This window comes from Arvicola amphibius, chromosome 3, assembly GCF_903992535.2.
Source record: "Arvicola amphibius chromosome 3, mArvAmp1.2, whole genome shotgun sequence".
NCBI classification, from domain to species: Eukaryota; Metazoa; Chordata; class Mammalia; order Rodentia; family Cricetidae; genus Arvicola; species Arvicola amphibius.
The window spans coordinates 69,705,995-69,718,858 of record NC_052049.1 but is presented as its reverse complement, the minus strand read 5'-3'; the positions used below and the strand labels follow the sequence as shown (position 1 = coordinate 69,718,858).

Here is a 12,864-nt window from a genome sequence, read left to right as displayed (position 1 = left end):
GCCAGCATTTTCCTTCCTTCTCTTAACTCCTCTACATTTTTTCCGTCTTTCAAACAGGAGTGTACTAATCTCCAAAAAGGATAAGTTCCCTTCTTTAATTGCCCCTGTTCCTTTGCTGCCTCCAAATCTTTGCCTAGCTTTCTCCAGCAATGCAGATTTAGATCCCCAGACACCGCAAACCACGGCGCCATGCGATCAATATCCCCGACAATCACCTTTATGGTGGATTTCGAGATTTTCAATCCTCTCTCCTGGAGTAACCGCTGTATAGGATCTACAAAATCGCATGCACCGGAGACAGACTGATCGTTGCCCATCTTTGCTCACTTTTCTACAAGAGGCTTACAAAAGGGCAGAAAAATCGCCTTATCTGCCACGTATTTACTTTCGCTTTAGATGTTGCAGCAGAGACACTCCTCTCCTGGTCTATGACAACGGATAAAAATGCAAAAGGCATAAACCACTACAGCAAAAACAACCACTGCTAGTGCAAACCACAAAGGACTAATTCCTCCAAGAAGCATACCTGAGGATACTTACCAGCGCCGACCGCTTCGTGTGTAGAGTTCTGAATCCTCTTCGGCCCCCTGTGTGTGTCCGCCGAAGTTCCCGGGTTTCGGCACCAGCTGCGGCGAGCGAGCCCTGACCAGCAGGGAAAGATCACCACCGACACAGGATTCTTCTCTGATCACACTTTAATGAAGCGCTGCTTGGTTGAGGGAGAGCTGGAAGCAGGGGGCCCCGAGCCGGGCTGGGTGGCGGCTTATATAGAGGAGGACGGGGCGTGTCTACTGATTAGGTGACGTGGCAGAAAAGGATTGGTGGAAACCTGTTGCTAGGCAGATGTGGCGCGAAAAGTTCGCGCCACATACTTGTTTACTTTAGCCCTCGGCGCCATCTTGTAATGGCGAAATGTAAGTGCGGCCGCCACAGTTATAAAATTTTAACTTCCTAATGAATACAAATAAACTTTAAAAAGCATATCAGGAGTTTACATTGTTTTGGTGGAAGAGATAGCCAGTTCTTATAAATAATATGTTTCATTTAAATATTTTTCTGAAATTATTTCAAATGTTTTGTCTCTTTGGCCTCTTAGGTATTTGACTATGATTTTGGGCTGCAAGATGACTTTATGGGATCAGCCTTTCTCGATCTCACACAGTTGGAGTTAAACAGGTAACTCTTAAAAGTTGTAACATTGCTATGCCTCATTACAGTGTTGGCCTGTGAAGTAGGAAACACCAGTCAGTACAGACTCCAGACAGTGTCCTATTGTCACCAGCTGGGAGTCTTCCAACTTATCCATGAGCTTCAATGTTTTCCCTAACTTCCTCATTCAATAGCAACTATTTTCTTATAAAGTATTATTGGCTAGCTTCCCTGTCTCCCAGCACCATGCTAAAAGAGAAAAGATATATTGCTTAATCTCACACAGTTTAGTTGGGATTTGGCATAAAGATTGTAATTATTACTAAGAAGCAAGTGGCTACAAAGTTTGCCTCAAAAACAACAAATTTCTGCCGGGCGATGGTGGTGCACGCCTTTAATCCCAGCACTTTGGAGGCAGAGGCAGGCGGATCTCTGTGAGTTCGAGACCAGCCTGGTCTACAAGAGCTATCTCCGGGACAGGCTCTAAAGCTGCAGAGAAACCCTGTCTCGAAAAACAAACAAACAAACAAAAACAACAACAAATTTCTCATCACTTAAACCATGATAGAACCGACTTTAGCCATCACCAGATTGCCAGATATAGGGTACCAAGTAGTAGAGGTAGCTTGGTTATTACTGATTAGTTTCATTATCTTGACAACCTGCAAAGTTATATATGATTACTAACAGTACTCAATCCAAGCCCCTCACAATGGGCATGGGGTTTTCAAAATGCATTTTGTCATAGGAACTAAGAACTGACTAGAAGAGAGAGAGAAAAAGTAGGTTTCAAAATTAAATCTTGATAGTTGTAAATGGAACTCCTTTCTTGGATGATCATGTTACATCAGGTGATGGGGAAATAGGAAAGTAGTGTCATGGGGAAGGCCACCTATTTCCTTCTTATATGACTACAGATAAACAGATAAATGTACATGGGAGAACTTCTTTCAATGCTACAGTAAGCTAATTTTGAGCATCGGACAAAGTATTCAATTTCCAAAGACTAACTGATTGGTGATTTGCTGTTTTTGTTTTGGGTGGAACAAACAAAAAAAAAAAAAACCAGCCTTTGCTGCCTTCATATAGTTCATGATTATAACATTGGTTCAACCTAAGGGTAGAGTTTAGGTGACTGCTGGTTTCCCCACTTTGAGGAAATGTTCTGAGCAGTGGTGTCTGGTCTGTTATCACGACCACCAATACAAAATCAAATGGACTCTGCTGTTCTTTTCAAAGGCTACAGTTACATTTTCTATAAACCTCTGATTAAGTCTATGCAAATTGTAAGACTTAAAGCATAAATTTCTCTTGTTTCCTTTTAAAAATAAATCACTGGTGAAAATAATTTTAAATGAAGAATTGTGCAATTAAACAAACTTAAAGATATAAGCAAAAATTTCATGTATACATAACTATGTTGTTTATTTTGGGTAACTCATTAACCACCACCACCCTAAGGCCCTTGTAACATGAAGGAAGCCAGGCCTGCTTGTTTGGGTTTCTGTCCCGCCCGGTACCCCACAGCCAGCAAGCTCCAAAGAAATAACAGAGATCTCTATAAGTTATAAAGCTGATTGGCCCATTAGCTCTAGCCTCTCACTGGCTAACTCTCACATCTTGATTAACCCATTCTTCTGATCTATGTTAGCCATGTGGCTCAGTACCTTTTTCAGTGGTTGCAGATCACATCCTGCTGCTTTGGTGATCTGGGCAGGAGTGGGAGGAATCAACTTCCTCCTTGCCAAAATTCTCCTGTTCTCATTACATCATTTCTACTTCCTGACTGGTTTTCCCGCCTATACTTTCTGCCTGGCCAATCAGCGTTTTATTTAAAGCATGATTGACAGATTACAGACAATTCTTCTGCACCAGGCCATGTACACATCAGAGTACCACTTTGCGACCTCACAAGCATTAGTGTGCCATTTCAGCTTTTCAAAACAGATATTAATAATAGGCATGTAAATATGTGCTGCTATAAATGTACTGGGGTATGTCCTCAAAAGAAAATAACAATAATCTAGTTTTAGTCTTTTACATGTAGCCATCCAGTTTGACTAGCCAGGAAAAGAAAAAAAGAAAAAAGTATAAAGGAGGAGGCACATGACAAAACCCAACAGGAAATGAGAAACTTGGCACTTGATAGCTTCTGGGAGAAAAAAATCATTTTTCTTTAATGATAAAATACTCCCCAACACGTGTTTAATTTGATATGTCACAGTTGTTTTCTGTCAGTTGTATAAGCATTTGTTGTTTAATAACTTAATAGCAATTAATGTATTAGAAGAATATCTTCCTTGTTAACTTGGATTTTAATGAATTTTTAAAAATTTACTATAGATATTTTCCTCTTTAGGAGTATTACTCAAACTAAATGACATAAATATTTTTACTTTATTTTGTATTTTATTTTTTATTAAGAATTTTAATACAGTCTTTTTGCATTTTACATAGTTATCCCGTTCCCACTCCTTCCCCTTCTCCCATCCATGCCTCAGAAAGGGTAAGTCTTCCTATGGGGAGTCTGACACTTCACTTCAAGGCAAGACTGAGGCCCTGCCCCCTATATCTAGGCTGAACAAGATACCCTCCAAAATGGATGTGCTCCTAGATGCCAGTTCAAGTTCTAGGAATAAATCCTGGCCCCACTGCCAGTGGCCCCACAGACTGCAAAGCCTCACAACTGTCCCCCACATTCGGTGGGCATAGCTTGGTCCTGTGTAGGTTCCCCTGCTGTCAGTACAGAGTCAGTGAGCTCTCACTAGCTCAGCTCAGCTGTTTATCACCGTCGTGGTCTTGACACCTTTGCTCATATTATCACTCCTCCCTCTCTTGGACTGGTCTGTGGTAGAAATTTACCCAATGAATTCAGGCATTCCAGGGACACACCGCTTATTGGATGATTTAATACAATGGTGGTATTTTGATAACAACAAAAATTGTACTAAGAAATCGAAAAAGCAAAACATTTCTTAAAACAACGAGTTATTGATGAAATTATTTCTGGAGTAATACACTCAATAACTATTCCCAATCTGAATACTTTATATCACAGGTCCACGGATGTGACCTTAACTCTGAAAGACCCCCATTATCCCGACCATGACCTCGGAATCATCTTGCTGTCAGTCATTCTTACCCCTAAGGAAGGTGAACCCAAGGATGTGGTAAGTCTTCTGGAGCTCTTCTTGCTCCCACTTGCTCATGTGCTGAGATCCTCCTCAGGGCATAGAGGGATAATGAGGAGCAGATGCACATGGAACTCTAGCTGTGAGCACCCTGGGTAGCTCTCTCTCTCTAGCTGTGAGCACCCTGGGTAGCTCGCTCTCTCTAGCTGTGAGCACCCTGGGTAGCTCTCTCTCTCTAGCTGTGAGCACCCTGGGTAACTCTCTCTCTCTAGCTGTGAGCACCCTGGGTAACTCTCTCTCTCTAGCTGTGAGCACCCTGGGTAGCTTTCCTCCATGCTCATTTTGTCCTTTCCACTCCAATTTCCTGTCCTACGCTCCAGATCAGAACCTCTTGTTGTAAATAAGTAAATTTAAACCCCTTTATAATTTTATTAATTTTAGACATGTTATATTGTAGGTAAATACTAATATTCTTTCAGGGAATACATTGATTAGTGACTTGAATTCCTAATAAGATATTCAAGACTCTACTATTTTGACTATATTGCCAAAATGTGTCATGACAAGAAAACTATGGTGATATTATAACAGAGTTTCTGCTTTCTGGTGGTTGTTAACTGAGTAAATGTGTACTCTTCATGTCCTTGATGGGTTTCCATAGTGATACATCCCATATTTCAGCACTAACTATTTGTACTTCCTTGCACACCATGCTGCTCTGAGAAATAAACAATGAGTACACTAGCCCTGCTGTGAGAACACAGTGTAAATGAATACACACATTCCTGCTGTGAGAATATGGTGTGAATGAGTACACACAACCCTGCTCTGAGAACACGGTGTGAATGAGTACACACAACCCTGCTCTGAGAACACAGTGTGAATGAATACACACAGCCCTGCTGTGAGAACATGATGTGAATGAGTACACACAGGCCTGCTGTGAGAACATGGTGTGAATGAGTACACACAGGCCTGCTGTGAGAACATGGTGTGAATGAGTACACACAGCCCTGCTGTGAGAACACAGTGTGAATGAGTACACACAGCCCTGCTGTGAGAACACGGTGTGAATGAGTACACACAGCCCTGCTGTGAGAACACGGTGTGAATGAGTACACATAACTCTGCTGTGAGAACATGTAAAGCTAAGTGAGTACTCACGTGCAGATAGCAAGACAGCTGAAAAAAAACTTGCTTAAAGAATTCTGCCATTTACAGAGAAAGCCCGGTCACCAGTATGACAAATCAGGAAGTAAATTCAAGTTGACTGGATCTTAACAAGGAAGAACATTCTAAATGTTCATTTTATAATTTAAAGAATTCAGATGATCACCAGAAGCCTACACAGCTCCTATGCTGACATTTAGCACACATTAGAACGTGGGTCCAGTGACTCACTGAGAGAAGCAGAAGGTGACAACTATTTTGGTGTTCTCAAAAAAGGGCACAGTTTTGGGAAGACAGAAACAAAACTAGGAAATTTGTTCCAATCAATGTGGGCCTAGGATTCTCTAAGGAAGTCACGTAGAAACTGAGGTGGGAATTATCAATAGGAATTAGGAAGAAACAAAACCTGTGAAGAGAAGTATTTAAGGTAGAGGAAGGAACACATACAAATGCCCTGTGGCTGGAGAAGCACACAGTATCCCAAGAACTGAAGAGACAGTGGAGCTTACAGAGGATAGAAGCAAAGCGTGTGGCAGCCATGCTCCATGATAGAGATGCCTGGACCGCCGAGGGCCTGTGGTCCATGGTAAGATGTGTGATCTTCATCCAAATAGCAAGGAAAAATTATGGCAAGGTCTACAAAGGGGAAATAACATCATTTTATTTGCCTGTAAAATAATCATACATTATAGAAAATACATTAAAGGAAAGAGAATGGAGGCCTGGAGACCAGTTTGGAAGCCATTGTGCATAGCCTAAGTGAAGGATGGCGAGGTTCCAAATAGAGCTCTCAGGGGAGATGGGGGATTGGCAGGCTTACCTGTAAGAGGTTATAAACTAGTCAAGAAAATTTGGTTATAGAATATTGCTCTGTTGGTGTTTTTTGCTATTTAATTCAGGACAGAGCTTCATAAATAAAGATAGCTGGTGCCCAAAGTACCATGTATCCCTGAGCCACACACTTTAAGTATTACTAGAGACTTAGATGGTGTGGCTGCTGTTCTGGTCATTTGGGCAATGGATATTCAGGAGAATTTCTCCATTAGAAGAACTATTTTAAATATCCTAGCATCAGCCTGAGGGCTCACAGAATTGATTGAGTTAGTTATCAATCTATCAACTAAGAAGCTACTGAGTTTTTCTGATTTAGAATGAAATGTGAGCATTGACAAAGACCTTCTCACATTATTTTCAACAGTACTCGAACCCCCAACCTCAGTGACTGCCCAAACTTACATCATAGATGCCAAATAGTTCTAATTAGAAAAAAAAATGTAGCAACTAGGAGCTGACTATCAGTGACTTTTTACACATGAATGTGAAAGAAATCAATGAGTAATAGAAAAATTATTCATCAAAATCCCATTTAATTTGTTTTCTTCCTCTTCATTGTTTTCCTCCAGCCACATTCACTTTTGACATGACAATTTTCATGCTATTTCCATAACTCAAATTACTTTGACTATTTATGTTTGACTAATTAATTTCTTTGCTGTCTTCGTTCACTGCCTTACTGATTACCTTCTACTTTCAGAGTCTCCATTTGTGTTGGAATTTTCTGCTGAACACTTGGGAAATGGTGCATTCTTCTATCCTGTTACTAATTCCCATGGTCCCTCTTCTCTTCAGAAGAACAAATGTCTCAGGCAGAACTAAACCAGGGCTCCAGGGAAGCACCAAGGTCAGCCTCTGGCTGAGACACTCCTCGACCTTGGTCACACCCCAGGAGGAAGAGAGGAGTTTCTAACTTATCCTCATGGTTGTGATCAGCAAAAAGGCATGGGCTTGGCTGTACAGGAGCAAGATAGGGGATGCACAAAAGCTAAACAGAGAAAATAGGAAAGTCTACTGGGATCTGGTATTCCAGGTATTCTAATATCCTATGTTAGTTTGAAATATGAGCTTCTAAGTATATGCCTATAAAAGCATAGAAATTTTTTGAGATTTTGCTTTTTATTTTACCTAAAGAGTTATTCTATTGATATCTTTTCAAGCTCTTTATATCAAGTTATATTTATCAACAGTACTTTCCAAGTTTTAAAATTCACAAGTAAGCATCTATTTTTTAAAAAAATCACAGTGGAATAGCAGTCAACTCAAAAGAGGATGAAGTCCAGGATTTTACAGTAATGTAGATGGAACTGGACAATAATGGAGATGAGGAACGCATACTAATCCCACTCTTGGTTAGAATCACCCAAGTTCATCTCATAGAACTGGAGAGTACGACAGTGATTCCATGAGACTGGGACAAGAAAGATTAGTCTGTGAGAAAGAGACATGGAGCAAGTTCCTCTTGTGGAGTGGTGCTCAGTAGGGTGACTGTAACAATTAGTAATGTGCTGCACACTTTAGAGGGCTAAGAGAAAGGATTTTAAATATCCCACCAAATGATAGCTGTTTGTAGAGATGGATATGCTGATTTCAACTATATATATATACATATATATATATGTATATATATATATATACACATCACATGTTATATGCTACATAAACATCCCAGGGTTTATATATTTTTTTAAGATTTTATTTATTACATATACAATACAGTGTTCTGCCTCCATGATGCCTGTGTGCCAGAAGAGGGCACCAGATCTCATTACAGATGGTTGTGAGCCACCATGTGGTTGCTGGGAATTGAACTCAGGACCTCTGGAAGAACAGTCAGTGTCCTTAACCTCTGAGCCATCTCTCCAGCCCCCCAGGGTTTATGAATATGTGTAGTTTGTATATGAATTAAAAAATTATTATTGCTTATCTACCTTGGTTCTTGGAAGCTGTTAACTTTTTAACTGTTGTAGGAGCTATTCTGACAATAAATGTAAACTCCCAACAAACACCTTTGCAACAGCAGCATGTATTATCTCACTTGTGAGTTCTGGTCACAGAAACTCCTCCAGTATACCTCTCAAGTCCAATCTGTCATTGTGTCATCTGTCTCACCTCCATCTTAGACCCTTTCCTCTTGAGGAGAAACATATGTATAAGGTACATTTTACTACATATATTACATATAATAGTACATCTGTAAGTCTGTAAAATGTTTTTGGAATTGTATCTCTTAAAACCTAGTCTAGCCCCCTATACCTAGAGGCTGTTCAATGTCTCAGAGATGTGTCTGTGATAATGTAGGGGATACTTCAAAGACCAGGGAGGGCATTCTCATGTAATTTTTATTCTAACTTTAATAGCCAAGTCATTGTGGTTGCTATAAACTCTGTATGTCATGATTAAATAATGATCTAACTTCCTATGGTAAATTCTTAAAATTACTGTCTTAATGCTTAGCTGTGTTATTCTCATATTGTAAAAGTGTATTCTGGGACACATTTGCCATTTCTTGTTCAAGAACAATCAAAGATCCAATATATCTTCAACTTCAATTTTCCCCACACTTTGAATATAGAACATACCAGTGAAATTGGCATGCTAATCTAGCACAAATTACACAGGAACATTTATTGAAATAGAACAATTTATTCTGAAAAAAATCAAATCCTGTAACTGTCAGTGGTGGAATGCTTCATGGTCTTTGTCAGTGGGAATGATGTATAATGACAAAATGGAAGACGGTACTTCTCCTCCACAAACAGCAACATAAGAGGTTCTCTTTGCTTGCTAGCTCAGAAATAATTTAATTTGGGCTTTTGGAAAAGAAAGTTAGTTCTACAACCACACATATTTTCATCTGTTTATAAAACTTTGCTAAATATTTTACATAATTTAAAATGAACAAAGGGTGAGATGAGTTTTAAAAGCCTTAATAAATATGTCCTAACAATCAAGTAGGAAGTGGAATACTTACAGTAAGGAAGAACTGGAAATACAGAATGTTTAGTATCATAGAGATCTAAGACTACTAAACCACCTGTTTTGTAAATTCAGTAGACACTATTACATGCTGACAATGCACACCATGAATAATGTGGTTTCTTCTTGTGTAGATTGCCACTTCTGGAAATCAGTTAATCCAAAGAATAAATTCAATAGCCTATCATCCCACTTACTAAAACTTTGTCAATACATAGCATCTAATTACAGCAATTTAAGATGCATGGAAAGACAATGAGAAAATGTATTTCATCATTGCCAATATAAAAATCAGCATGAGTACATGATTGAGTGTATTTTTAGAATTTTCACATGTGAACAAATATGTGTACGACTATTTTTGAGTCCCCAGCATTGTGTGTATAAGAAGCCAAAGCCTCCATGGGCAGCACGAGGTGGCTGCATGCCACACCTATCATTTCTGTTTTGATTACATGTCCTGTTTTGAACCTGCAAACATATGTAATACACACATGTGTGTCCTATTCTGACAGTATGTTTGAGTTCTTTCTGGCTCTTTTTCTGGCAGAGTTCAATCCACAGCTTTCTTCATTGGAGAATTTGTGACATAAAAGTGAGTTCATTTGTGTTACATGCGCTCTTAGATAACATAAACAGACCTACACATTGCTTGGCTAGGGCTGAAAATTAGAAAATCACCAGAAACATATGAATTAATACTAGATGGCCTTTGATGGGTTAAAAACAAACAATTTTTATACTTTAGTTTAATTTTGATGTCTTAAACTTTTATACAGTGTTTGAAGACATGTTTATTTATGAATTGCTGACTGTATATATTCTGTAAGATTGTGTACTATTTGTGCTTTTTGAATGCATATTAGCAGAATAATAGGCTAAAATTTTAACAAAAGAAAGTTAAAATGAAATTTTTAATCTTTCTAAAGCAGTTGCTTTTACAATTCTATCATAGGCCACATTTTTATGTCACTTATTCCTTATTTTGGCTTCAAGTAAGACTGAGTTGCTAATGAAGAACCAAAATGGTGCTCTAGTAATAAGCACTGACACCTTGAAAACCTAACTCATATGTTTCTCTGCTAAAGTACAATCATAGAATGAAATTTAAATCTTATATTTCTAGAATTTACTTTGTCTTTTATCCTTAACGTTCCCTCAAATCACCTTTCTTCTTTACTAGATCTCATAGTAGGAAAGATGGCAATAGTAATAATCCACCTCTTAACTTCATTTGTTTTTATTTTGACTTTTCTACTGAATTACTATAATTGAACCTTCCTTAACCCAAGTACCCCAAAGAGAAAAAAAAAAAACTTTTGTGTGTGACATTTAATCAGTTGATAAGCTAGTAGGTTTGGCTAACAAGGCATAACTTTTATTATAAAATTTGGGGCCATTTTGACAGTCACTTGATCTACAGCAGAACTTTTGATACTAATTCGGGAGAATGAACTGGACCTGTAGCTGCCAAATCATGCTGTTTTTCTCATATCAGCTTCCCTGTTTGAAAAATCCCACCGAAATTTGAGAGACACAAAAAAGTCAGAGCTATATTTTGTTTTGTTTTCTGTCTCAGAAGTTACTGTGTGCACTGCTTCTGTTCCTCTGTCCAGAAGCTCATGTCCCTAACTGTTGTCAAGGTTTGCCGTGACAGTCCACACTGCTTACTACTTTCACAGCCTAATACTTCTTATGGAACTGATTTTATAAGATCCTTAGATGCTTAATGATACTAATAAATAACCACTAGGTAAGGTATTTTAATCTTTATTTCTTTATTCTAATTGTTTTCATTTGTTTTGACTCAAAATTGCCATGATCAAATGCACTGAGACTCTGTTTTCTGACAAAGTCAAACCTTTATCATGGGACTTTTGCTTGGGGATCGCTTGTAGATATGACTAACCACTAAAGAATTTGGTTGCACATGACCTTTCGTGATATGGAGGAGATGATTATGTTATTTTTATTGGTGATGATCAGTGGTGATAACAATCATTCACCTAACATCAATAGCAATAATCCAGCATCAATAGTCTATTAGGTGTCCACCATATCTCCCTCCAAACTAATAACTGGATGTGTTGCTACAAACTGAATTATACCTTAGCACTTAGAAAATATAAACTATCTTTTTTGTAGTATTTGGTAACACCACTTTGTTCTTTCTTTGAAAATCAGGGAGGTGGAATTTTATAACCATTGGAAATATATTATTCTTTCATGTTTGGGTCAATAGAGAAAATAAAAACTATATTTTGTGAATGTTACAATTCTCCTATTTCCTACTGTAAAGTTGCTACATAATTCCATTCTCCAACTTCAGGTCAAAGGATGGCTTAGTCTTATTAGAAAGTACTTTTTATCATGTATTTTAATGAGGCATGAGTGCTTTCAAGAATGGATCTTCTTCATAGTGCATTCTGATGAAAGAGACAGAGCTCTTGACATTGATGTCACCCCTAACACAGATGTGGCAAGCTTCTCTAGAAGCCACAGTCTTTCCCCCCAACATTCTCTGCTTTCCTCTTTATTTGTCTCTAGGACAACCATAGGCATGGTAGGGCAAAGAGGAAAGTTTATAAATAGGTGCTTAAGGGAAATGTTTAATAGTAAATGGGAGAATTATTTAACGTTGGGAAGCTTTGTGTTTTACTTTATGCAAATACAAGAGACCAGTAATCTTAAGCACTTGTAACAAATCTCCAGAAGTTTAATTAACATTTAGCCAAACCAGCCTCTCACTGTGTCAGAAACAGTGTTATAAAGGATACATTTTAGAAAAAACAAAAAACAAAAACAATTAAGCAGCCTTTTCCTGAGTTGAAAACATTGTAGATAAAGATATAGTTAAAAATAACTAAATCTATAAATGTTTCTAAAATATGCCCAAAGCAACATGCTTTAGATATAGGTTGAAGAAAAAATGCTATATGCCCAGTTAAGTATACCCTCAATCCTCACCTCCAAAAAGGACAATTATAAAACATGAAACTCAATTTGTATTTTTGCTTTAGAATTAACTATTTTCGATTGCAAACATTCCATTATAATTAAAATATACTGTCTCACCTCTTCATACAAAGAATAATGTAAGTGATCTTTGAACCAGAAAGAAACTGCTTGAGCGTTCATCCCCCCATCTGTGTGTGTGTGTGTCTGTGTGTGTATGTCTGTGTGTGTCTGTGAAGCAGTCTTGTGTAGTTATTGCCGGAAACATTTTGCTATTTAACGGGCTAATAAATGTTACATATCCCCTGAAAACAAAGGCTGCCCTGCTCTGTGCTGGATGAAAGATAATGAAGTGCTTTATTTCATTCACAGACTATGCTAAGGAGGAAGAGTTGGAAAAGATCCAGTAAGGTAATTCTTAGCATGTGATCTTCAACTTTCCTTGTGGAGAAGACTATTAGCTGCTTCAAGTTCCTCTCATTTCCCCAGCTATCCCACAAAGTTTCATCACTGCCAGTTGCTCTTTTCCCTCCCATAATCTTTAAGCCAATTATGTGACGCTTTCTGAGTCTTAGAAATCTCACCGTGGCAGAGTGTTGTTGGGCTTCTCTCTAGCCACGCCTCAGTCTCATTTTCTGCCTCAGTC

At 38.3% G+C, this 12,864-nt stretch overlaps 1 protein-coding gene across 6 annotated transcripts in view; it reads left to right on the top strand.

Annotated features, from left to right (window-relative positions):
* Mctp1 (multiple C2 and transmembrane domain containing 1) overlaps positions 1-12,864 on the top strand; it is a 592,391-nt gene that overhangs the window by 348,375 nt on the left and 231,152 nt on the right. For 5 of the 6 annotated variants that reach the window (XM_042054765.1, XM_042054766.1, XM_038323193.1 and 2 more), the window contains exons 5-7: positions 1,097-1,176; positions 4,208-4,319; positions 12,591-12,629. In XM_042054765.1, the coding sequence (XP_041910699.1) occupies positions 1,097-1,176; positions 4,208-4,319; positions 12,591-12,629 (231 nt within the window). The remainder of the gene's footprint in view (positions 1-1,096; positions 1,177-4,207; positions 4,320-12,590; positions 12,630-12,864) is intronic. The other variant, XM_042054767.1, reaches the window with a different exon arrangement.